Source organism: Malaclemys terrapin, chromosome 19 (genome assembly GCF_027887155.1).
Source record: "Malaclemys terrapin pileata isolate rMalTer1 chromosome 19, rMalTer1.hap1, whole genome shotgun sequence".
Lineage (NCBI taxonomy): Eukaryota > Metazoa > Chordata > Testudines > Emydidae > Malaclemys > Malaclemys terrapin.
The window spans coordinates 10674547-10699561 of record NC_071523.1 but is presented as its reverse complement, the minus strand read 5'-3'; the positions used below and the strand labels follow the sequence as shown (position 1 = coordinate 10699561).

The 25015-nt window shown below is 50.4% G+C and overlaps 1 protein-coding gene across 1 annotated transcript; it reads left to right on the top strand.

Moving 5' to 3' along the window:
* Positions 1 to 1063: 1063 nt before the first annotated feature.
* On the top strand, positions 1064 to 24297 carry PLOD1 (procollagen-lysine,2-oxoglutarate 5-dioxygenase 1). Its single transcript, XM_054009399.1, has 19 exons — positions 1064 to 1280; positions 7120 to 7211; positions 7953 to 8086; positions 9014 to 9177; positions 9981 to 10093; positions 12085 to 12148; positions 14634 to 14731; positions 15511 to 15612; positions 15766 to 15897; positions 16618 to 16739; positions 17274 to 17378; positions 18368 to 18493; positions 19246 to 19387; positions 19936 to 20049; positions 20392 to 20457; positions 21012 to 21116; positions 21677 to 21823; positions 22122 to 22247; positions 22554 to 24297. The coding sequence occupies exons 1-19, from the start codon at positions 1199 to 1201 to the stop codon at positions 22707 to 22709; spliced, it is 2190 nt and encodes a 729-aa protein (XP_053865374.1). The 5' UTR covers positions 1064 to 1198; the 3' UTR covers positions 22710 to 24297.
* The last annotated feature ends 718 nt before the right edge of the window (positions 24298 to 25015 follow it).

Sequence of the window (25015 nt, the reverse complement as noted above, 5' to 3'; positions counted from 1 at the left end):
TTACAACTGAACATTGACTTACTACAGCTTTGAAACTTTACTATGCAGAAGAAAAATGCTGCTTTCCTTTTTTTTAGTAGTTTACGTTTAACCCTGTACGGTACTGTATTTGCTTCTCTTTTTTTGTCATCTCTGCTGCTGCCTGATTGTGTACTTCTGGTTCCAAATCAGGTTTTGTGGTTGACTCTGGTGTTCGTAATTCTGGGGTTCTATTGTCGTGGGGGTGCTGAGAGCCATTGAACCAAACTGTAAACCCTGTATATGATGGAAACCACTTCAAGGGGTGTGGCAGCACCCACAGTTCCATCACCTACAATCACATGATAACCATGCATTGGATGAGGCTGGGGGGAAGTGTTCCTCCCACTTCTAGTGGCTCATCTCTGACCACGATTAAATGCTCCACTTCCCTCAGCTCCTTCAATACAAATCCATCCCTTGGGTCCTGCTACACACAGGGAGGCTGGAACAGTGGGGGTGCTGGGGATGGAAACCATGTTATTTGGTGTCTGTTATTACTACTTGAATCCAGCCACAACTGCCCTAGCTCCAGCACCACTGTACAGTCACAATAGGGGGGGGGGGGGGCGTCCAAAGCAAACCCGGCATTCCCCTGAAGACCCTCCACCCTCAACACACCCCCTTTGGGAAAGTTGGGATCTGAACTTTGCCACATGAGTTCATTTCTAAATAGTAAGAGAGAGGATCTCTCTGTGTAGCATTTCTCATGCCTAAATCGCCCGCAATACTTAACGAGGTGTGTCCAGAAAGCCCCCCTGAAGTGGGGCAGTGGGGATGGGGTGACTGGAGCCGGAACCCTGTCTGCTCTAGGTCCCGCAGGCTGGGGGCTGGGGTAGTGGGGAGCGGGTTGGGGGTGGGGGAAGGCAGTGGGGTGGGCAGACTCCCCAGCTTTCGGGGGGCTGGGCCCTTGTCCCAGTCGGCTCCAGCGATCCGCCGGGCGGGCGGAAGGGCTGCAGTCGGCCGGGCTGGGAAGGGGCTGAGCCAGGACTGCAGGGAGGAGCCCCCCGGAGGGGCGGGTTTAGTGCGTGGCAGCGAGAGCCGCGCAGCGCCGGGAGTTGGCCGGGGTGGGTGGCCGCTTTGTCCCGCTCCCCGGTGCACAGGGCTGGGTCGGGTCTGCAGGCAGCACCGCGGCTGGAGCCGGACTCGGGGAGCCCAGGAACCGCCAGAAGCCGCCCCCATGCTGCCCCAACTGCTCCTGCTGCCCGGGCTGGTCCTCACGCTGCTGACGGCGGAGGGGAGCTGCGGGTCCAAGCAGGAGGGTAAGAAGGGGGCTCTGTGCTCCCGGGCACCGCCAGCCCGGGCCATGTCCCCTGCCCAGAGAGATCTGGACACCGCCAGCCCGGGCCGGCGTCCCCTGCCCCCAGACACCTTGGCACCGCCAGCCCGGGCCGGCGTCCCCTGCCAAGAGAGACCTGGGCACCGCCAGCCCAAGCCGGCGTCTCCTGCCCAGAGAGATCTGGGCACCGCCAGCCCAAGCCGGCGTCCCCCGCCCAGAGAGATCTGGGCACCGCCAGCCCAAGCCGGTGTCCCCCGCCCAGAGAGATCTGGGCACCGCCAGCCCGGGCCGGCGTCCCCTGCCAAGGGAGACCTGAGCACCGCCAGCCCAGGCCAGCGTCCCCTGCCCCCAGAGACCTGGGCACCGCCAGCCCGTGTCCCCTGCCCCCAGAGACCTGGGCACCGCCAGCCTGGGCCCATGTCCCCCGCCCAGAGAGGTCTGGGCACCGCCAGCCCGGGCCGGTGTCCCCTGCCCAGAGAGGTCTGGGCACCGCCAGCCTGGGGCCGTGTCCCCTGCCCAGAGAGGTCTGGGCACCGCCAGCCTGGGCCGGCACCCCCTGCCCAGAGAGACATGGCCACCGCCAGCCTGAGCTGGTGTCCCCTGCCCCCAGAGATCTGGGCACCGCCAGCCTGGGGCCAGTGTCCCCTGCCCAGAGAGATCTGGGCACCACCAGCTCGAGCCCGAGTCCCCTGCCCCGTGAGTTCGGGGCACCACCAGCTCGGGCCGGTGTCCCCTGCCCAGAGAGGTCTGGGCACTACCAGTGTGGGCCGGCGCCCCCTGCCAAGAGAGACCTGGCCACCGCCAGCCCGAGCCCGTGTCCCCCACCCAGAGAGATCTGGGTACCGCCAGCCTGGGGCCCGTGTCCCCCGCCCAGAGAGATCTGGGCACTGCCAGCCTGGGGCCCGTGTCCCCTGCCCAGAGAGACCTGGGCACCGCCAGCCTGGGGCCCGTGTCCCCTGCCCAGAGAGATCTGGGCACCGCCAGCCCGGGCCCGTGGCCCCTGCCCAGAGAGACCTGGGCACTGCCAGCCTGGGGCCCGTGGCCGCTGCCCAGAGAGATCTGGGCACTGCCTGTCTCACAGCACAGAATGAGTAACATGAGCTTCAGGAGCGCTCTCCTGCTGACAAAGCTGCTGCTGCTTGTGGGAGATGGAAGTTTTTTGTCAGCAGGAAAACTCTCTCCTGCTGACAAACAGCAGCTACTCTGTGCGGCTTTTAGCGGCATGGCTGTAGCGGCACAGCAGTGTCGCTAAAAGCTGCGTAGTGTGGCCATAGTCTAGTGCTGCCGAATTCCTCCAGCAAGCAGATCCTAACTATTTATGTGGAGAAACATTTAAGTCCACCCTGGTAGTATGGCTGTTTGCATTTATTATTGATCTAAAAGTTGTCTCTCTGTGACGATACTTTGCTTACACAGCTCTTTTCACCACAGTGCTCCAAGTGTTTTAGAAAGGTTGGTAAGCATCATATATCCATTGTACAGATGGGAAAATGGAGGCCCAGAGAGTGAAGTGCTATGCTAATGTCACAGAGCAGGTCAGTGGGAGGTAGAACCCAAGTCTCCTGAATCTAAGGCTAGGTCTACACTACCCGCCTAAATCGGCGGGTAGAAATCGATCTCTTGGGGATCGAATTATCGCATCTCGTCAGGACGCGACAATCGATCCCCGAATCGACGCTCTTACTCCACCAGTGGAGGTGGGAGGAAGCGCCGTCGACGGGGAGCCGCGGAGGTCGATTTTGCCGCCGTCCTCACAGCGGGGTAAGTTGGCTCCGATACGTCTAATTCAGCTACGCTATTCGCATAGCTGAATTTGCGTATCTTAAATCGACCCGACCGCCCCCCGCCCCCCGCGTAGTGAAGACCTGCCCTAAGTCAAGTGCCTGATCTGCTGATCCATACTGCTTCTGTACCCTGTGGTTGTACAATTAACTGTAACTTCTCAGGTTTCTGGTTGTCCGAGTGGCCCTCAGCGTTGCTGAGTCTGGATGACCCTGCTTGGCAGAAAGGAGTCAGTGTTTCTGTAATGTGGGACAGAAGAGGTGAAAGACTAAACCTGCTTTTAAATGCTTCCACGAGATACCGAACATCTGTTACCCTGCTCGCAAGGGCTTTCGAATGATGGTGTAAACTGGCACCATTCCAGTGATTTCCAGCTGGGGATCTGGCCCTGTGTGATTTATGTCTGGAGAGGGGAGCTAGGATTTGAAATGGTGGAGTGGAGAAAGAGAAGAGCGTTCGGGGAACCCAGCAAAGGGCTTTGCCGGTTATAGAGCAAAAAGGAAGGAAAAAGAAGGATTATTACTGCAGCGTAGGAAGTGACCATTCACTTACAGCAGTGACTTTGAGGAAGAAAGAAAAGAGTAAAAGGGGAAGGTGGCTGGAGGCCGCATAGCTCAGCCTTAAGACTTCCAGGACTGGGCTGAAAGAATGCCTCGTGGGTGGAAAGCTCTCTCTGCAGCTAGAGGTCTCTTGGCACAGAAGTGAAGCCTAGCTAGCATCTCTCAAAGTTGTTCCTCCCCTCCAGATCAGTAATTAAGGGGAATCTTTATTGAGGAATTCGGCCCAGAGTCTGGGTGGGGAGGACTGAAGCTCTGCACTGGCTTTTTCTCGCTCTAATTAATTTATATGCTGCACAGTGCGGGCTTTTTCTATCTCCGAAATATGACACCTCTTCCTCAGCCATCCGCTGGAGCCTCTCGCACTCCCACCAGAGTGGCCATCTGGTGCAGGAAAACTCTGGAAGTCACATAAGATGAGTGTGAACAGTTTGCTGACTGTCTTTGGAAGGTGGCGTGAAAATGAATTCCTGCCTTGTTTGGTTTGAGATCCTCGGTCCTTGGAGAGAATTCAGGCTGGAATAACTGCCCAATAGTGGGCTCCTGTAAATTATTCAGTTAATTTACGTCTTCAGCTCTCACAGCAGGGGCTGGAATTTAAAGTCTCTCTTCCAGCCCCCGGCCTGATATTCCACATTTGCATCCCTTCTCACCAGCAGGCTGATTCCCATTTTCTAGGAAAGCCCGAGCTCCTGGCTCCCTAGCACAGGAGGCTGTCCTGGTGCTCTGCACGCTGTCACATGACTGGAGACTTGCCGGCTTTAGCGTAGTCCGTGGGGGACTGCATACTTTCCTACGCTGTTTACATCTTCTGACTCCACAGAACATACAAAGCAGGAGTGTAATTAGGGCTCCAACTATGCTGGCTAAATAACTGAGTTTAAAAAATCATTCAAATTCCTCTATAGCTTTGTCCATCGGTCTGGCCATCCATCTGGCTCATGCTCAACACTGTGGTACCTAATGACTAACAAATAGCCCAGAAGGGCACTGTGGAGCTCGAAAGCTTGTATCTTTCACCAACGGAAGATGGTTCAATTAAAGATATTATCTCACTCAGCTTCTCTCTAACAAAATATGCTTAAATCCAACTTGATGGTCTCTTATTGACCTGTAATCTCTCTTCATATTGTTCTGGTGGGAATAAAAGATCTCATGGACTTCTGGTTAAAACCCCTTCTCTCCTTCAGCTAGGAATCCCAAACTTACCTCTACCCTCGCTCCCCCTGCCCCAGATTCTCTCTCTGCAACTGTACTATAGTTTCATCCATATCCCAAGGACTCCGACAGATAATTGCTATGGGTTAGTATCAGCCCTTCACCATTTTCATAAGAACATAAGAACGGCCATACTGGGTCAGACCAAAGGTCCATCTAGCCCAGGATCCTGTCTTCCGACAGTGGCCAATGTCAGGTGCCCCAGAGGGAATGAACAGAACAGGTAATCATCAAGTGATCCATCCCATCGCCCATTCCCAGCTTCTGGCAAACAGAGGTTAGGGACACCGTCCCTGCCCATCCCGGCTAAAGCCATTTTATGCTCAGTGGTCTACCAGATCCATCCAGAGATCCTGCTTTTCTCATGCATCCAGAGGCATCGGGCTCTGTGTGCCCAGGAAATCGATCCGGATGCATTGGGAAGGCACATCAGGTACATCCATTAGGAAATTCACTCCTCCAGTGTCACTGGATAAGCCTGCTAGATCCAAGAAAATGCTCCTCCAGTGGAATCGGTTATTCTTGGAATTTTCCAATGTCCCATTCAAATGGCATGGGATCCTGTTTAAACACTGCTGCCAGGACCCATGCACATTCCTAGCCAGGTGAAAGTGTTAACATGAAGACCTGCCAAAAAGTAGAGCATTCAGTTACATCAAAGAAATCCTGGGTCCAATCCTAAAAGTTTTACTCCATTTTTACTTAGACAAAGCTCTTATCGAAGTCAATGGGAGTTTTGCCGGCATACAGATGTGCAAAAACTGAAAAAGTACTTCAGAATTTGGCCTCATATTTTAAGAAACTGGAAACCAAAAAAATCAAGAGCAGTAGGGAGAGAATGTTGGATGGAGACTGTGACAGAATAAATCCACATTATATATAGTAGACATCTGGAATACAGATCCAGAACACAATAGAAAATCAGAGGCGCTTCCAAGAAAAAAATAACAGCTACCTGGCCAAATGCTGCAGTTCCTTACGTCGGTGTAAATGCTGACTGGAGAGAGAGAGCAATGCTGCAGGGAAGCACTTAAACTAAGTGGATGATTTTCAAGTACACACTTTCATTGATAAGAACAGGAGTACTTGTGGCACCTTAGAGACTAACAAATTTATTAGAGCATAAGCTTTCGTGGACTACAGCCCACTTCTTCGGATGCATATAGAATGGAACATATATTGAGGAGATATATATACACACATACAGAGAGCATAAACAGGTGGGAGTTGTCTTACCAACTCTGAGAGGCCAATTAATTAAGAGAAAAAAAACTTTTGAAGTGATAATCAAGCTAGCCCAGTACAGACAGTTTGATAAGAAGTGTGAGAATACTTACAAGGGGAGATAGATTCAATGTTTGTATCACTTGTTGTATCAGGGGCTACACTGGCTGGCTGCTCCAGCGGAGCAGTGCTGTGGGTGGGCATCTTGCGTTGTCGTGGTGCACCTCCAGAATGGCTTTCCACCATTGCTGGCCTGCGGCCCGGCTTCCACCAGTGGACTCCAGGCTGTGAATCAAATCCTGACCGTTTTTTAGGAGCCATCTTTTCCCAGGGACAGAAGCACACCACCCACATTGAGATCAGTAGAGCAGGGCATGCAGAATTTGGTCCAAACTTAGGAGATGAGAGTCCGCAGTGGAGCATGACTTTGCTATTGCAAACATTTGACCCTATGTTCAAGTCAGACGTTGCTTTAGTCTGTGCTTCATAGGACTGTGTTGTCGCAATGAAAAGCACAGGCTGTGTGGAGGCAGTCAGACTGGGTGGTTAGTGAAGAAGACATCAGGACTCTGTCAGTTTCTATTCCTGCGTCTGTGGCTGGCTTGCTATGTGGCCTTGGGAAAGTCACTTAACCTCTTGGGGGTACGTCTACACGGCAGCTTGGACCAAGCCTCCCAAGCCAGGTCGACAGTGGGGCTTGAGGTAGCCTGCTAAAACAAGCAGTGTGGACGTAGCCGCTTGGGCTCTCAAGCCTAGGGGGTCAGAGCCACACTGCTATTTTTTTAGCTCGAGTCCGGCTAGAGCGAGTCTGTCTACCTGGGCGAGAGGCTCGCTCCCAGCTGCAGTGTGGACGTCCCCTCTGTGCCTCAACTTTCCCCACACTACCTACCTTCATGAAGTCAGTTGGGGCCTTCAGGCTGTCAGTCCCCACCTTGACCCTGTTTCTAATAGCACAGCTTCTGTTTGAAGGGGGATTGTTAAACTGTGAAACAGATAAGGGCCGAACGTCTCTCTTTACCTTGTGCTTTCTCCTGCCGACAGAAAACCTGCTGGTTCTTACTGTGGCCACCCAGGAGACGGAGGGATTCAAACGCTTCAAAAGATCAGCCCAGTTCTTCAACTACAAAGTCCAGGTGAAGCCCTGCAGCCTCTGGTGCACAGTGAAAGGGGAACTCTGAGATGGTTCTCCTGAGAGGGAGGAGGCCGGGGGCATGTCCTCTCAGGGATCATAGACAACTCACCCAGGGAGGGCATTCCCGGGGACAGCTCTGGCTGACAGAGGCTGGGACGGTGAGCTGCTGTACACCAGGCTTCCCTTCCTCATTCCCATAGGTGGGCTGAGGGGAGATCATCGGGAGCTGCTCCAAAGGGACCCGCCCCAACACAACGTTTCCATCAGAAAGCTTTCATGGTGGCGTCAAGCCACGCTGCTGTGATGCAGCATCCCGCCGCAGTGACTCAAAAACCGCTACGGCGAGCCAGCCCCTGTCCCTGATCATTCCCTACAGAGAGACTCCCCGTGAAAGCTCGTCGCCGCCAGCTCTCCCGCGCCATTTCTCCTGGTGACGCTCAGTGGCAGAGGATGGCACAGCAGTAGCTGCGTGTCCACCAGAGCAAGTGTCCTTACACCCTTGCCCACAGTGAGTTGCACTGGGAAAGGTCAGGACGGGTGTAACTGAGTTGCTCCTCAGCCAGCGCCCCTGCACCATTGCTCCTTGCCAAAAGTCTAACCGGAGGCCAGCAGTGAAGTAGCTGTGAGTTTCTCTGGCAGCTGGTCCTCCTACCCCATTTCTTACAGTGACTCATGCTGGGGAAACAAGCTGTTGCCTGTGCAGCATGAACCCTTTGTTAAAAGATACCCTGTCCCCCTTTAGGTGCTGGGGCTGGATGAGGAGTGGCGTGGTGAGGACAAGGCGGCAGCAGGAGGTGGGCAGAAGGTCCGTCTCTTGAAGTCAGCTTTGAAGGAGTATGCGGATAAGGAGGACTTGATCATCCTCGTCACAGAAAGGTAAATGGGGCCGAAGGGATTTGCCATGAGTTGAGCCGAGAGGCAGGTTCTTAACAGGGGGTGATTAACGCTGAAGGAGGTTGGTTGGGGAAGATGAATTCCTGCCTGCTGGGATTCCCTGCACCAGGCTGACTGCAAATGTTAAATGCATCAGTGCCAGCTGGGAAGCTCTGACTGCAGTGGACCAAATCCAACTCTTGTGTAAGGATGATAGAGTTACCCCTGCTTACGTCAGACTGAATTTGGCCTCCAAGGGACCAGTGAGCTAGTCTGCCATTCTGGCCTGGCCTTTCCCAGTGGAATTGTCTGCTTGGCGAGGAGAGGCAGAGAGCCCGGCGAGCAGCAGCTTGGGGGCTAGGAACTAGTCTGCAGTGAAGAGAAATAAGAGAGTGGGCTGACAGATGCCAGAGTTGGCGTCCCAGCACCCACAATGGACAGGTCTGGGATACCAGCGTCTGCCGCGGGCTCCGAGGACGTGGAGGGAAAGCTCTGTAGAGGCAAATCCCCTGGGTGTTAAGGGATGTAAGGAACAATCCACCTGCAAGCTCAGCATGTTATTGACCCACAGGAGGTTAGTTTGGAACTAGTACCATATCCCGCTCGACGAGTATTCACAGAACCATAGAAAAATAGGACGGGAAGGGACCTTGAGAAGTCATCGAGGCCAGCCCCCTGCACTGAGGCAGGGCGAAGTAAACCTAGACCATCCCTGACCGGGGTTTATCCAACGTGGTCTTAAAACCTCCGGTGTTGGGATTCCATCGGGCTATTATTGGACCATACTGATGCCTGTAATGACTGCAGGGATTGTAATGCCGTAGCACAGGGTTAAAAGAAACGGATTCCTAGAGAATCTTCTGTTTCTCACACTCTTTTCTTCCTGACCTGTTCTGTTCTCTTTTCTGCCGTGCTCTGCTGCTCCTGTAGCTATGATGTGCTTTTTGCATCGGGCCCTGCAGAACTGCTGAAGAAGTTCAAACAGGCCAAGAGCAAGGTGGTTTTCTCAGCAGAGACCTTTATCTACCCTGACCGGAGGCTGGAAGCCAAGTACCCTCCGGTGCAAGATGGCAAGCGTTTCCTGGGTTCTGGAGGTAAGAGACAGGTCAGCGTCTCCCAGCTTGTGTTTCCGGGAGACAGGGCTCTTGGAGAAGATGGAGCGGTGGGGGCGGCAGAAAAGTACTGTGCAATTAGAGGGGAATTGACACCGTGTATGTACACATGCATAGCACATAAGCTAGGCACTTGCAAATATGTCTCCCTCCATTGACTGCAGCCCATTTAGAGGATAAGGAGTATCCTCAAGATCCTAACAGAACAAAGTGTAATGGTTTCAAGTTGCAGTGGGGGAGGTTTAGGTCGGATATTAGGAAAACCTTTTTCACTAGGAGGGTGGTGAAGCACTGGAATGGGTTGCCTAGGGAGGTGGTGGAATCTCCTTCCTTGGAGGTTTTTAAGGTCAGGCTTGACAAAGCCCTGGCTGGGATGATTTAGTTGGGGATTGGTCCTGCTTTGAGCAGGGAGTTGGACTAGATGACCTCCTGAGGTCCTGTCCAACCCTGATATTCTATGATAAGAACCTGCAACTTACTCTTAGCTAGGGGGATACTCCTTTAGCTCAGGTTACAGCAGCCTGTGCTTTGGGTGTTGAAGATTAAGGGTTCTATCCCCACTGATGACCCATGGCAGGGGAGAGTGAGTATGCACGCAGGCTTTTGCAGAGAGATTGAAACTGTGTATCTGTGCTGTGTTGCAGGGGGGCACTGAGACAGTGTCTATGTCCCCTTGGAGAAGGGACTGAGACATTGTCCACATGTCTGAGTCCCTGAGAATGTTCCCTTCCAGGCTGGCTGGATTGAGAGGCTGACTCTCTTTCCCCTTTGCCTTGTTCCCGCAGGTTTCATAGGTTACGCTCCTAATTTAAACAAGCTTGTGGAGGATTGGAAAGGACTTGACAATGATAGCGACCAGCTCTTTTACACCAATATCTTCTTGGATCCGGAAAAAAGGGTACGTGTGAGTAGGCGATACAGTTTAGGAGGGATTGGGTGCCGCATCTGGCCAGTGCCAGTGATCCCTGGTAGCCCGAACCCTTTTCTGGAGCATGCAGTGTGTTTTTCATTTCCAGACTTACTGGTGTGGCATCCCCCAGCCCCCGTGCAGCGTCCCAGCTGGCTGTAAAAGAGGTTGACCACTTAGGAGCCTATCATCCCAGCAGTATTTTCCTGTTTTTTCCCCTTCTTCTTAGGATGTCTCCCTAGGTGTCTCTTTCTTGCCCCAATAAGGATTACACTGGCACTGGCACATGTAAATGTTCACTTATGTGTACAGTGACCCATTTTGTTCAGGCAGATGTGCCCCCTTGCACACACACTCCCCCACTGTACCGTCCTTGCAATTTTTGTCTTGAAAGGGTCACTGCCCGATCAGATTTGACCCAGATGGCAGGAGTTTTTAAAACAAGGTTTCATGTCACTTAATACCAATGGCAATGGCGTCATCACATTCACATTATCTTTGAACAAGGAAACATTCTCTTAGAGTGTTTGTGACCCAAATATTGCAGGATTGTGCAAGAGCATAGGAACCAGGAAGTGAAACTTGTGACGATAAAGAAAAGCGAAAGCGAAGTCCACTATTTGCAAAAAGCCGGGAGAAGCCAGTAAAGTTGCACGTACTTATCCCCAGGTCTGAATCCGGCCCATAACTTTTACCATGATAGTTTCTCTTTAATGATCTCAGCTAAAGTCCTGGCGCAAAGCCAGACCAGAGTTGAATAGTTCTATTGACAGGGCTTTCAAAATCCAGATACTATTACATCCATTCTCCCCCTCTGAGAGTTATTCTAATGTATCTTAGGTGATGCTTGGAGGGGCAGTGAATTGTTAAGTCAGACCTAGGTTTGAGTGGGATTCTGATGAAATCCAATGTACCATGGTTTGAAGCCGCCTGGTATAAATACAACATCTGCCACCCAGTCTTAAACCATTGCTAAGTTGTGGTTTAATACTGCTAACATGAGCAGCACTTGAGACAAGCACAACCCTGTCACTGGAAGATAGATAGAAGCTGGAGACTGACCACAAAAGAAATGTTTGCCAAACCTGCGCTCCTGGCTGTGGTTCATGACACGTGGTTCATATGCTGTTGTACAGGCAGGCCGGCATATTTCCATCCGTGTGCTGTTATTTGTCGTCTTTTCATGCCCTGGGAAGCTATAAGCAGTTCGTGTTATCTCGTTTTGCCTAGTGCAATATAAAAACCGTAGTCTGTAAAATGGGGATAGTGAAACTGACCTCCTCTGGAGAGCACTTTGAGAACTAATACTGAACAGCGCCATGTAAGAGCTAGGTGGTGGTGGTGGTGTTTCAGCAAAGGGAGAACTGCTAAAGTTCAGGTGGGACGGGGGATCACTGGGATTATTTAAGGTTTTGGAGCCTGTGGGACATGCTAGTGATCAGAATGATACAATACATCTTCATTGAGCACATGGTCTTTCCCACAAACTGTATTTTAAAATGAGTGACATAGAGCAACAATAGCCCAGGGTGGGAAGCATGAAGAAACGTATGCAAGGAGAGTTGTTATTTTCATAGGAGATCTGAAAAGAGACGGAGCATCTGCTGCAGGTGGAGGAGGCTAGTCTAGAGATCAGAAGATAGAGCGGAGCAGGTTCTTGCATTGGCAGTGGTGAGACTGGGTGAAGGGGCAGAGATGAAACCTGTGGTGATGAGTGGAGGGACCAGGGAGCAGGTTCAGGGCTCCTAGGGGGTTGAAGTTAATGGTGTTAAACTGATTTACAGCAGCTAAGGACCTGGGCCTAGATCCGTGAGGGAGGTTGAAGCAAATCCATGGAGGGTTTGAGAAACAAGGGAGGCTGGTTTCATAGTGTTTTCTGCAATGAATAGAGGGGCAGTGGGAGGGCTGGCATGACCCATCTGTTTGCAGAGCGTATGCCTCGGTGTGTTCTAAATGAGGTTCTTTGTTTCATTCTTTTAAAGGAAAATATCAACATCACTTTGGATCAGAGATGCCGGATCTTCCAGAACCTGAATGGAGCATTAGGTGAGATGGAGGGGATGGGGAGAGAGAGCTTATTCCTCCTTGCAGAGTGCAGAGCAGCTAGAAACAGTCCCACTGAGGCTGACGTGGTTGAAGGCCAGAATCCATCCCCAGAGCAGGTTTCTGTTTAAAAACCTCTGCCCAGACGCCTGGAATCGATTTGCAATCCCCAGCCTGGTTCTCACTGCAATGCCAGCTCCACATTTAGGCCTGCAGGTCGGGTTTTCTGTACCACGCCTCCTCTCCACTTTGATCCCCACACATGTCAAAGTACACTAGCTTTGGGGAGTGAAACTGGTAGGGAGCTAGCAACACACAGCCCAGGGCAAGGGCCACCTGCCTGCCTTCTTGGTTCAGTACATTGGATTGAATGGCCTGAAAGGTGGGGAGCTGATGAGATGCATTCAGGGGCCGTGTGCGAGCACTCACTCACCTGTACGGTGTTTTGGCCAGTCGGTTATTCCACTCTTGGAAAGTTTTATCCATTTGTTCTCCCGGAGCGGAGAAATATAAGTATTTATTTTAGTTTATCTCTTCTCCCCTTCTCCTTATTTTAATTAGCTAGGCAGTTATCATTGGGGGGGGACTTTGGGGTCCCATTCTTATCTTGGTAAGGGTGGGAGTCAGAGAGTAGCTGGCCCTGTGGAGGGGGCAGGAGCCCAGCCTATCTCTATGGCTGAGTGAGGCAGCTCAGGTTCATCTGGGACTAGGTCACTCATTGAGTTACTGAGAGGCAATCAATTAGACAGGGAAGCATCTCAGTGAGATAAAAGGACTCTGCTCCCAGCAGGACAGGGCTGGATGAACAGGGCCCTAAGGGAGGGGAAGAGTTCCCAGACTGCAGGAAGAGAAAATGTCTACATAGAAGGTTTCCTGGGGGGAACCTGGTGAGAGGGGCTCACCAGCAAAGGAAACCCGGAGAGAATGCTCCTGAGTGGGAGAGTGGCCAGAAGGAAGGGCCTGTGAATGCTAAGTCTCAGAGAAGCCTGGCTCCCATGAAAGATTCCACCAGGCAACAGCAGGAACCCTAGATGAGAGGAATTATATGATGTCGTGAAGAAGAGGTTTTGTGGTTTGGCCTCTGTGGGGAGACCTTGACCCAGGAAAAGGGACCCTTCTGCTGCTAGAGACAGGAGGCCCCTGACTCCAGAAGAGGGTTCCAGGTCATGAAGGCCTCACCAGTAAGGGGCCTTGGACATCACGAGAGTTGACAGACTAAGGTTGACTCAGGCCCTCCTTTCTCCCACTAGAGAGGCTGAGGGGGAGGCATTTTTGCGTGATGTTCCGCCTTTGGGGTTGAACAAGCTAGACCCCTGAAGAGGCACTGTTCAAGATACGAGCGTCAGTGAACTTATTAAAACCCTCATTTGGGGAAAGTGAGGCAGAGACGCGATGGCGACACTGCACTGGGCCACCAGGGGGCGGTGCAGGGGTGAGGGTCCTTGTTACTGTGGGTGATGGGACTTTGTGCCTGAACTTTAGCCCTTTTTGGATAGCTGAGTTACACAGAGCCCTTGGCTGGTCACTCTGCAGTCACTGTATAATGCCATCTGGGGATGTGCCAGACAGACAGACAGACATAGAGGAGCACAGAATTCAGAGGTGGAAAAGCTGCTTTTGTCTGGATTCTCCCCACCCCCTTGCTGGTGCAGAATTGTTCCTCACCACATATTCTTTGCCTAGTCTTGATTTAAAGGATGCAATCAGTGAGGCTTTACCAGTTCCCCATGGGAGACTGCCCTACAGCTTAATACAGGGGTGGGCAAACTTTTTGGCCCGAGGGCCACATTGGGGAATAGAAATAGTACGGCGGGTCATGAATGCTCACAAAAATGGGGCAGGGGTGCAGGAAGAGGTGCAGGTTCCAGCTGGGGGTGTGAGCTCTGGGGAGGGGCTGAGAGGTTTGGGATGCAGGAGGGTGTGCTGTGCTGGGATCGAGGGGTTTGGAGAGTGGGAGGGAGATCAGGAGTGGGGTAGGGGGTTGGGGCATGGGGAGAGGCTCAGGGGTGCAGGCTCCGAGTGGCGCTTACCTCAAGCGGCTCCCGGAAGCAGTGGCATGTCCCTTCTCCGGCTCCTAGGCATGGAGTGGTCCCTGACCCTCGGAGCGGAGCCATGGCGTAGCTTTCTGGAGCTGTGTGGTGCGGCCCCCGACCCAGCTCCCCAGCGGGAACTCGCGGGCTGGCTTAAAACAGCTCACGAACCGTAGTTTGCCCACCCCTGGCTTAACAGATTTCACTCTTCAAAGCCTTCCCTGATCCTGTCCTTTCTCAAGTTCCATCTCATCACTCCTAATTCTACCCCTTTGGGCCACCCTAAACAATTCCTCTCCCTCCGTGGATTGTCTGTGCCCCACAAATATGATAGATGGTTATCCAGCCCCACTCTCCCGGCTTCCCAGGGATTGCTTGTGTGGGATGGCTAGGGCATTGTGTGGCCAAATTGCGCCTAAAGCCTCCTGCAGATAACATTGCCGTGATGTGATTTCTAGATGAGGTGGTTCTGAAGTTTGAAAATGCACGCGTGAGAGCAAGAAACGTAGAGTACGACACCCTCCCAGTCCTGATCCATGGCAATGGACCCACCAAGGTAAGCAGGAGCCTTGAAAGAGAAGGTTGGGTATGAAACCAAGGCAAATAACCTCTTTTGGCTTGGGGTGGTGAAGCACTTGCCCAGGGAATGCTGGGAAATCAGGCATCCATCCCTCATGCGCTGACTTCTTCCCGCATAAATTCACAGATGGGGGGATTGAATGGCCGCCTGCTATGACAGCAAGATGCGGAGCTCTTTACTTCTTGGTCACTGGGTCAAATCAAGACCAAGATCAGCAGTGACTGAAAGCTGAGGAATGACTGGCCAGCGTGTGTAACCCACACACCTTCTGGGTGTGGTGTTCTGTCCTACCTAGTGGCACCGAGACCACTTAGAGAGAGAGAGATTAATGACTTTGCTGTATAGCCTTAGCTAACAGCCAATTGGCTTTTAGCTCATGTCGTAGAGGCTTATGCACTAAGCTTCAAAGATCCCAGGTTCGATCCCGATGACTGTGGTCTGTCGTGTTACATGTGCAATGAGCTGGTGGACAGGTATTCACATCACAATAATTGCCACCCTTGGTCCCCTTCTTGCCATTCTCTGCACCTAGACGCCAAGGACTGACCGGGCCATGGAGACTGAAAAGTGCTCTCACCCCTTCGCATTATCCCAGCACATCAGTATCCTCCACCATAGGAAATTAGAGCCGCAGTTTTGCATCCTATTCCATTCCCCTTCTCCCAGGGAGAGAAGGAAGATGAGGCTGGTGATGGAACCTGATTGAGATTTTCTCCTGCCTTATAATTAAGCACTTGGGGGATTTCTCTTTGCAGCTGCAGCTGAACTACCTGGGAAACTATATTCCTCGGGCCTGGACATTCGAGACAGGCTGCACTGTGTGTGATGAAGGCCTGAGAAGTCTCACAGGGTTCAAGGTAAGGGTTGATGCATAGTTAGAGTGGCAGAGGCCTAGTGCTAACCAGAGAATACATTGTGTTTTGGGGTTACCTTGGAGATGGTGAGGAGGTAGCCAGGTTTCTGGAGCTGGAGAGCAGCCCTCATGCTTCTCACCCTCTTGTCGAATGCAGGATGATGTGTTGCCGTTGGTTCTGATTGGAATTTTCATCGAGCAGCCTACTCCATTTCTCTCCCAGTTCTTCCTGAGGCTTCAGAACCTCCAGTACCCAAAGAACCGTACTCAGCTCTTCATCCACAACCATGTAAGGAACATCTGCCTTGGATTGTCTTATGCAGTGTTTTTGTAGCCGTGTTCATTCCACGATGCTAGAGAGACAAGGTGGATGAGGTCATATCTTTTATTGGGCCAACAATAACAGATACTTCCGCACCAACCTTGTCCCTTTGTTTTGCCATGTGAGGGATGGCTTGCCTCCTAGAATCATAGAATATCAGGGTTGGAAGGGACCTCAGGAGGTCGTCTAGTCCAACCCCCTGCTCAAAGCAGGCCCAATCCCCAACTAAATCATCCCAGCCGGGGCTTTGTCAAGCCTGACCTTAAAAACCTCTAAGGAAGGAGATTCCACCCCTCCCGCTCAGGTAACCCATTCCAGTGCTTCACCACCCTCCTAGTGAAAAAGTTTTTCCTAATATCCAACCTAAACCTCTCCCACTGCAACTTGAGACCATTACTCCTTGTTCTGTCATTCCTCCCATATCCCAGAAGTCTTTGCAACTTCCCCAGACTGCCAGGACCTGGAAGACAGGTACAACTCATGTTTTGTTTTCCTAGAAGCCTGTGCATCTATTACCTCCAGCCACGAAGACATGGAGGTGAGGGTACATGCAGCTCACATGCTCTGGTGTTGCCAGAGCTCTGAGAGCTGGGCGGCCAGCAAGCCTAGCTTTAGCTGAGGCCAGACAGCCTGTGTTAAGCTCATGTAACCTACTCTTCGCTCTGTGTCATTTCCCTCTGTGTACAGGAGCAACATCACCTGTCTCGGGTGGACACGTTTGTGAAGGAGCATGGCAAAGAATATCACGCGGTCAAAGTGATTGGGCCGGAAGATCACGTGGAGAATGCTGATGCTCGGAACATGGGCGTGTGAGTGAAAAGGCCGGTGCGAAAGGCCAGACGATAGGGATACTGGAGTCCACCCCACCCTCCGTCTGGGCTCAGTAGCACAAGGGAGAGGCTTCTTGCATCCAAGATAACAGGCCTCTGTGGGCAGAGCAGCAGAAGCTTCCTCCATAGATGTCTGCCTTGGAGCTTTGTAGGACCAATGGCTGGTGCAGCCGTGGTATATTGTGTAACACCCCAAACCATTCCCCCGTTCCTTTCCTTCCATATGCCCTCATGCATTCCCATTAGATGCAACGTCTCTGGGGTGACAGCATTACAAACACACTTCGATGCCCTCATTGCCAAAGGGGTTCTCAAACCCTCTGCTAAGAACAACCTCAGGCATGGGGTTTTAACCCTCTCTTCCCCCCAACCCTAGTCAGGGGCTCTGCACCCAGACTGTAAAGGATAAACATCCCCATCCCAGAAGAGAGGGCCCCCTTGACCGCAAAGTGAAGGTCATCTCTGCTGTCCTGTCACTGTTCTCTCTCTGACCTGTGGGCTCTCTGGCTGTAGGGATTTGTGCAGACAGAATCCTGACTGTGAATATTACTTCAGCCTGGATGCCGAAGTGGTTCTGAAGAACTCAAAGGTTCTACGGATCCTGATTGAACAGAACAAGTGAGTCTGAGCGATCCTTACTGGGCAGGTTTCAGGTCAGGAACGTAGATAGGGAGCTCCTTCTTTCCTGGGAAATGTGTAAGAGGCTGAGAAGAGAGAGCATTGCTGGGAATGAAACTTAAGGGTTTTCTCCAGTAGAGATGGACCCAAACTGGAGCCATTTATCCAACTCCCCTCCCTGGATTATTGGATTCAGATGCAGTGGGCCTGGATGTAAACCATCCCTAGTTTTACCCTTATCTCTTTAGAGCAGAGCCTACACTGTTGGGAACAGAGAGGCCAGAATCAGAACCATTTTTTTTCCAAACCAGAAGTGGGTCCAAGCCACAGGGTTGAGGTCTGGATTTGGATTTACGTTTCAAACATCCCAGGCGGTACATTCAGATGCAGGTTTTGCTTCAGCCCATTATAAGGGGAGGGATTCATTGGAAAATCTGGATCTATATCCAGGTTCAGAGTCCAAGTTCTTTCTTCCCCATCCCTAAAGATCATGAGTGTTGGATCCAAGAAGCCAGATCCTTGACTGGTGTAAATTGATTTCAGTGATGCTACACCGACTTTCAACAGCTGAGCATCTGAGGGAGGGAGTTTTTCAGGCCCATCAAAAACCTCCAAACATTGGGGCTTCATAGAGAACAGAACCTATTCCTGGTTATGTCTGTATCTGACTCAAAGATTTAGCTGGGGCTTCAGTCTAAGGGAGCTGGATACACAGCAGAGAAACCTAAGTCATGTTACTGAAAAGATTTCCAGCTCTGTCTCCAGCTGCTAGAACTCCTTAGATCCCATTCAGAGGGGACTGACTGCTGAATGTGTTTAGATATAAGCTTAGGGCCCCAGTTTGCCCTTACTTACACAGGTGTCAAGAGGGGATAGCATCTGTGTCAGCGAAGGCAAAACGGGACCCGGAGACTCTCGTTGGGATCTTCCCCCTTTCCTCCCCTGGCAGCGTCCTGCCCTCCAATCGTCTCTCCCTCTTGTGCCTGCAGGCCGGTAATTGCCCCATTGGTGAGCCGTCTCGGAAAGCTGTGGTCGAATTTCTGGGGTGCGCTGAGTCCTGATGGGTACTATGCCCGTTCGGAGGATTACGTGGATATTGTTCAAGGGCGGAGGGTGTGAGTATTGCGAGGGACTTTTGCCAGTCAGAATCCCCTAAATACAAGGCTTGCTGAATAGACAGTGGCTAGAGAGCATGTACCCCCAAATCAGTCTAAAGCCAATTGGGATCCTGGGGCAAGAGTAGCAGACCATCACTGTGGTTAAAGAAGGAAGGGAAGTCTCTCCTTCCAGGCAGGAGCTGTTTTACGTATCTTTCCTCTACATACCATATGCAATAGCGGGAGTGAGGTCTGGTGACCAGAGTAGGGAACTTGGAGTCAGGAGCCCTGGGATTTGTTCCCAGCCCTGTTGCTAATTCACTGTATGGCCAAATGGCTTAATCTCTCCTGGTGCCTTGTTTTCTCCATCTGCTAAGGATAGAGAATGTGATGCTGAACTGTCCCACAGTGGGTGGGGAGGAGGGGTTGTCATTCTTCTTTAAATAGTGTTTGTAAAGGGCTGTGTGCTGCTTGGATGGAAGGTGCTGTAGATGTCCAAAGGCTGATTACTGGAACGGCTTGCATTCCTGATTTGCTTCTCTTTGGGTTTGTGTAGGTCCTTGTGTTTGGTTGCTATGGGGTTTTGAGTCTGACCCTTTAAACTTTGTGACAAACCAAATTCCAAAGAACAGCAATGCTTTGTTGTTGTTGTTTTTTCCCCCCTAAATACGTTCACAATTAAATCTAGCCCTTAGTCCTTTGCGGCCTGATCCTGTAAGCTCTGTCCTGTTTCTACTTGGTGTCTAAATCTCCTTCTTCCCATTTTGCAGTGGGATTTGGAATGTTCCCTACATTTCCAGCATCTATGTCATAAAAGGCAGCACCCTGAGATCCCAGCTCAACCAGGGAGACCTCTTCCACAGCGGCAAACTAGATGCAGACATGGCTTTCTGCCATAATGTCCGGGATCAGGTCAGTAGAGGGAGCTGGCTGCAGGGAGCAAGGGTGGAGATGAATCAACTCTGCAGGCAGGTTTCCGGGCACCCATTACAACAGTACATACCTAGGTGGAAAGAAATGAACTGGCATCAACTAAGCCTACATGCCTTTCCCGAGGCACATGCAGTCGGGGGAACCTCTTCCTGTGGTCTGAGAAACACGGACTAAATTCAGTTATACTCTAGGATCCACTCGTGCAGCTCTGGAGGACGTCAGTGGGAGCTACATGCACATAGCCGCAGGCCGAGTGACCCTTTGTGAGCTATTTTATCCTGCTTCTGTCTGTAGCTGATGAAACGTGCAGAGGTTCTGCCTCCATCACTGGCCCTCTCTAGGACTGTTTAGTCTTCTCTGCAGCCAGGGTGGGTCTGGGTTTAACAATAAAGGCTCACTGGGGAGGGGATGCCCAATGTGAAGATTAGAGAGGGAGGAGGGTGGACAGAGGGAATGGAGCCAGGGCCACTGGGAAGCAGCTCCCACTGTAGATAGTTGCAGCCTGATGGTTTCCCTCCATCCTACAGAGGGTCTTCATGTTCGTGACAAACCGGCACCAATTTGGACACATACTCTCTCTGGAGAATTATCAGACAACTCATCTCCACAACGACCTCTGGGAGATCTTCAGCAATCCTGAGGTGAGGGGCTGAGCAGGCTTGTCACTGTGGGATACGCCCCCTAGCTTCCCTGTTAGATAACGCTACTACTAGCCGTGTCTCTAAGGGGAGGGTCCAAGCTTTGCTGTGTGACATCCCTCTGATGGGGTTCCCTAGGTGCATAACTGCAGGGCTTTGGGAAAGCATTTCACTCAGAAACTCCTCTGGGCCCTGGAGCGTCAAAGCCGAGAAAATGCTGTGAATTGCTGTTTACTGCTCCACTTCCCCTTTCCGTGACGAGAGAGAGAGGGTGATGCCAGGGCACCACATCCTTAGCCACGTGCCCCAAAAGTGACCGCTTTGCTTGTCTTTTTCTAACCATAGGACTGGAAAGAAAAGTACATCCATGAAAACTACACACTAGCTCTGAAAGGGAGATTGGTGGAGACGGTAAGAAACGCTGCTCCTGTCTCTCAGCGGAGGAGAGAACGGCATGTCACTATCATATGATGAGGCCTTTCACCCTCAGAAATAGGTAGCTTACAGGAGACAGTGCTGCCTAAAAGAACTTCAGATTCAGAGAGAATGTGATCTGTCATTATTTGAAAGTATTCTTTGGGACAAATCCCTCCTTCAGAGGCACCTGTCCAGGTTCCTTAATTTTACTGGGAGCAAGGCATGTGAATCTGAAGGCAGGATTCAACCTTTAACATTTTAGCTGTTTTTCCAGTGAGCCCTGTCTCCCTACTCTTGACTTTGTCTTCCTCTTGTCCGACTAGGGACTGTTCATAAATTACATAACACATTGTTGGGTAATTTTTTTTTTTAAAGACCCAACCACCCCCTTGTAAAACTGAAACAAACAGCCCCGTGATGCTGTCCTGCAAAATTAAGGAACTCCCCCAACCCCATGTGTGATGTAGCTTCTGGAGAGCCCCCGATGTCTGTCTGTGTTTGTCTCATTCTTCTGTTTGTCTGAATTCTCGTGTGTTCTGTCTCTCCAGCCCTGCCCTGATGTTTACTGGTTCCCTATATTCACTGACGTCGCCTGTGACGAGTTGGTGGAGGAAATGGAGCACTTTGGCCAGTGGTCCAAGGGAGATAACACGGTAAGAAAAAGTTGGAGCTTCCAAAGCGACAGCTCCCACCACTTACACAGAGTCCTTGGGCATGGCTGCAGCCTGCTACAGGTGGGAGTTTTAATCCTGTGGTTAAAGCAGGGCACTGGAGTCAGGACCCCTGAGCTTTGCTCTTGACTCACTGTGTGATCTTGGACTTAGGCCCAAATGTTCAAAAGTGGTCGCTGGGCACTCAGAAAATCAGTCTGAGACCCCCTAGGCCTCATTTTTGCAGGCCCTGAGTACCTGCAACCTCCACTGCCGTCCACTGGAGCATTGGAGTGCTCAGTACCTCTGAAGATTAGAGCCAAGGGGTTGTAAAGTTGGACAACTACGATCATCCAGAGTCAGTAGACCACTTTTGAAAACTTGGGCTCCGACCTTCTCTGTGCCTTGACTTCCCTTCTATAAAATGTAGATGATTCTTCCCTGCGTTACAATCCTGAAAAGCCCTATAGATGAGCATTATGTTTGTTGGTTACCGTCAAACTGTTTTTCCTACTTATCATCTAAGATATTTGTCCCCAATCAATCTTATGGTTCTATTCCAGGACAGCAGGCTACTAGGGGGTTATGAAAATGTCCCAACTATTGACATCCACATGAACCAAATTGGCTATGAGAGAGAATGGTACAGGTTCCTTCTGCACTATATTGCTCCAATCACAGAGAAATTTTACCCAGGATACTATACAAAGGTAGGCATCAAACACTTTTTGTCAATGGGATTTGAGTGCTCCGCATCTTTCATGATCATGGCCACGGAGAGGCAATATCATCGGGGCACTGTACCAAAGTATGTGCCATAATGGAGGAAATGACCCTGGAGTATGTTATCAAGGTGTGCACCATCCTTCTTAATAAGAACATGCCCCTTTCTCCCTTACTTAAGGGGTATGTTACTCCTATTACACCAATGTACACACCATCCCCTAGAAGTGAATGCCCCCTGGGTGCTGTGGCACTGTCTGTGTATGCCTCTCTTCTCTCCTGCAGACACAGTTTGAGCTGGCCTTTGTCGTTCGTTACAAACCTGATGAGCAACCCTCCTTAATGCCTCACCATGATGCGTCCACCTTCACCATCAACATTGCCCTGAACCGGGTAGGGATAGATTACGAGGTAAGTGCTTGCAAGAAGGTCAGTCTGGAAGTCTCCCAGACCAGTCTAGGGTCTTCTCCTCTTTGCTGTACCCAGAACACCTCCCAGCTCATCCCCACCTCCATCTTGGGCACCTTGATGCCAAAGGGGACTGCAATCAGTGACTGGGTTTGAATTTCAGGATTTTCTAATGAGGGAGATCGGTGGTAGAACGTTCCAGCAACCCATCACAAGGGAGTCCAGAAAATCAGGAGACTGTTGGGATAATACAGGGATCCTTTCTCTGCTGGTACTTGGCTGATGCCTGTTTCTTTTTGTTTCACGCAGGGAGGAGGCTGCCGGTTTCTGCGTTACAACTGCTCCATTCGAGCTCCTCGGAAGGGTTGGACCCTCCTGCACCCGGGTCGCCTGACCCATTATCATGAGGGCCTTCCAACCACAAAAGGGACCCGTTATATCGCAGTGTCCTTTCTCGACCCTTAGAGCCATGCTACATGAGAAGGACCTTTTTCCCAGCATCACCCACTGCTGACTGTGAGTGGGAGTAGGGAACGCTGCTGAGTTTCCAAGGCATCCATCAAAGTTATTTGGATATTGATTTTTTTTAATGATGGTTTGACTTCACTGTTGGAAGATCACCTCCGCTAACACTGCAGATAATAAGTCGGAGTGTAGTTCTAGAATTTGGAGAGATTCTTTGTGCCTTCAATTCCAATACTCATCCTCATCTGTGCTTGGACTTTACTTCTTCACTATCTGCGATGGCTTACCGGACTACTTGCTTGGACTGAAAATCCAGCTCTTTGGGGGCAGGACATTTCTTTCCCCTCCCCACAAGCCCCTTATCCAAGCAGCAGCAAGACTGTTTCTATGTGCATCTTACAGAGAAATGGACTTTAGGAATCCTTTCTGGACACTGCTCCAAACATGAGTGGGATCAGGGAGCTGGTTCCAGGATCAGGGAGTGGAGTCTTAACAGCTGTAGCATTCGATGAAACTTAGTTTCCCCAGTCTAAGGTTCATCTTAGCCATACCTCTTTAAAGTTACTTGGAAGCACATCACCTTGTTAAAAACAGCAATGATGATAACCCCCATGGATCCTATTAGCCAAACCGTAGTTGGTTGATGATACTTGACTTCTGTGATTAGATTGAAGAGGTAAAAGATGTCATCCCAACCGTATCTTGCTGCAGCTGGAAGGGAATATGTCCACCGAGAGAGAGAGAGTGTATGTGTTTGTAAAAGGGGCTTCTTAGATAGGGGAGGCTGTGGAGAACTGGATGTTAGTCATGTTGCTTATTGCACTGCTGGAAGGGACTAAGATTCTACTGGCATGAGCCCATTATAAGAATCTATGTAGAAAAGAATCTTGGTTAAGGCATGTTTCTTGGGCAGTGTAGGGGAAACATGTACTGCCATCACCCATGCTGTATCTGTTCTGATAATTAAATAGAAGTCTTTAGTCCTCAGGTCTGCCAAACTAGAATATTGCTTGAGCTCTAAATTTTCAGCAAAAGTTATTTTGAACAGCCACCTTCTAAAACCAAATTCTTTGTGGGTTTCTAGAGTGACTCTGCCATTTGTTTATAACTACCAGGTAGTGGAGCCTACTGCCTCTGATACCAGGCAGTTACAGCCAGATGGAAGGAATTGCTCCACGACTGGGGTAGATAGATGTGTGTTTTGACTTTAATTAGCAAATATAGGACAGAAGAAGGGGACACTGACCTTTTCCTTTCTGGGCCCAGGCGCATGCATGTCCACAAACACACCTACAGAGAAGAGAGAGAAATCTGTGCACCAACAATCAGCTAAAAAACGCAAAACTTGCTTCTATTTTTAATGAAAATCTGAATCAAGTTAATTGCACCAAATGAATGGCCGGTGCAGGCCAGTCATTAGTAAGATGTTGAAGAGTTGTATGTATTTATTCAACAGATTTACCCATTTATTTGTTGTTTTTTCTTCTGCCCCAGGAATTGACTGGAATCAATATAGAGGTCTCATAGTATTTCACAGATGATGTACAGTTTTAAACAGCAAGTTTTACATTAAAACTTAACAAAATGATGTGTGCAATAATTTGATTCTTTAATATGTATATTTAAATTGTATGGGAGAGGCAGACTTCATATCATTAACGACAGAACACATAGCCCTGATATACTGGGGATCCACCAAGTTATCTACAGTAACTGGTAAAGCAGATGCTGGAAAATGATGTCACTCCCTACTATGGTTAAGCATGGGTCTTTACATGATCATTTGTCCTTCATCCTGATGATGAGGAGATAAGTGGTCTTGTAGTTAAAGATCAGGACAGATAGTCTGGGTTCAAGTCCGGGCTCTGCTATGGGACCTTTGATAAATCCCAGGACTAATCTCTTTGCTGTTTTACAGATGGGGGAAGTAAGGTACAATAATTATTCTCCCCTCATGTGGGTGTTTAATAAACGCATTCATGCTCATGAGATGTTCATGTGCTACAATGCTGGGGAGCTGTAATTCTTACCAAAACAGATACATTTAAAAAATATTAGAATATTGTTCTGGAAAATGGTGACCCTCATAAATTATTTTCATGTTGTAAAGAAGAAAAAATACCTAATTAGTAACAGTCTTGTCCAGGGCTTGGGTTAAGAGTCAAATTTTTGTGGTACATGTTTGTCACAATGAAGTATTTCCAGACGTTCCATTTGTTTACTGTATTTTGACTGTATGCCCTATGCTTTTCTTGTGGCAGAGGATCTCAGTTAAATAGTTCAAGAATGGCCCCCTAATGTTACTC

Coding starts and splice junctions, on each gene's coding strand:
- PLOD1 (XM_054009399.1), top strand. CDS start 1,199: ATGCTGCCCCAACTGCTCCTGCTGCCCGGGCTGGTCCTCACGCTGCTG. Junction 15,613..15,765: donor GAAGTCTCACAGGGTTCAAG/GTAAGGGTTGAT, acceptor TGTCGAATGCAG/GATGATGTGTTGCCGTTGGT. Junction 18,494..19,245: donor ATTGTTCAAGGGCGGAGGGT/GTGAGTATTGCG, acceptor CCCATTTTGCAG/TGGGATTTGGAATGTTCCCT.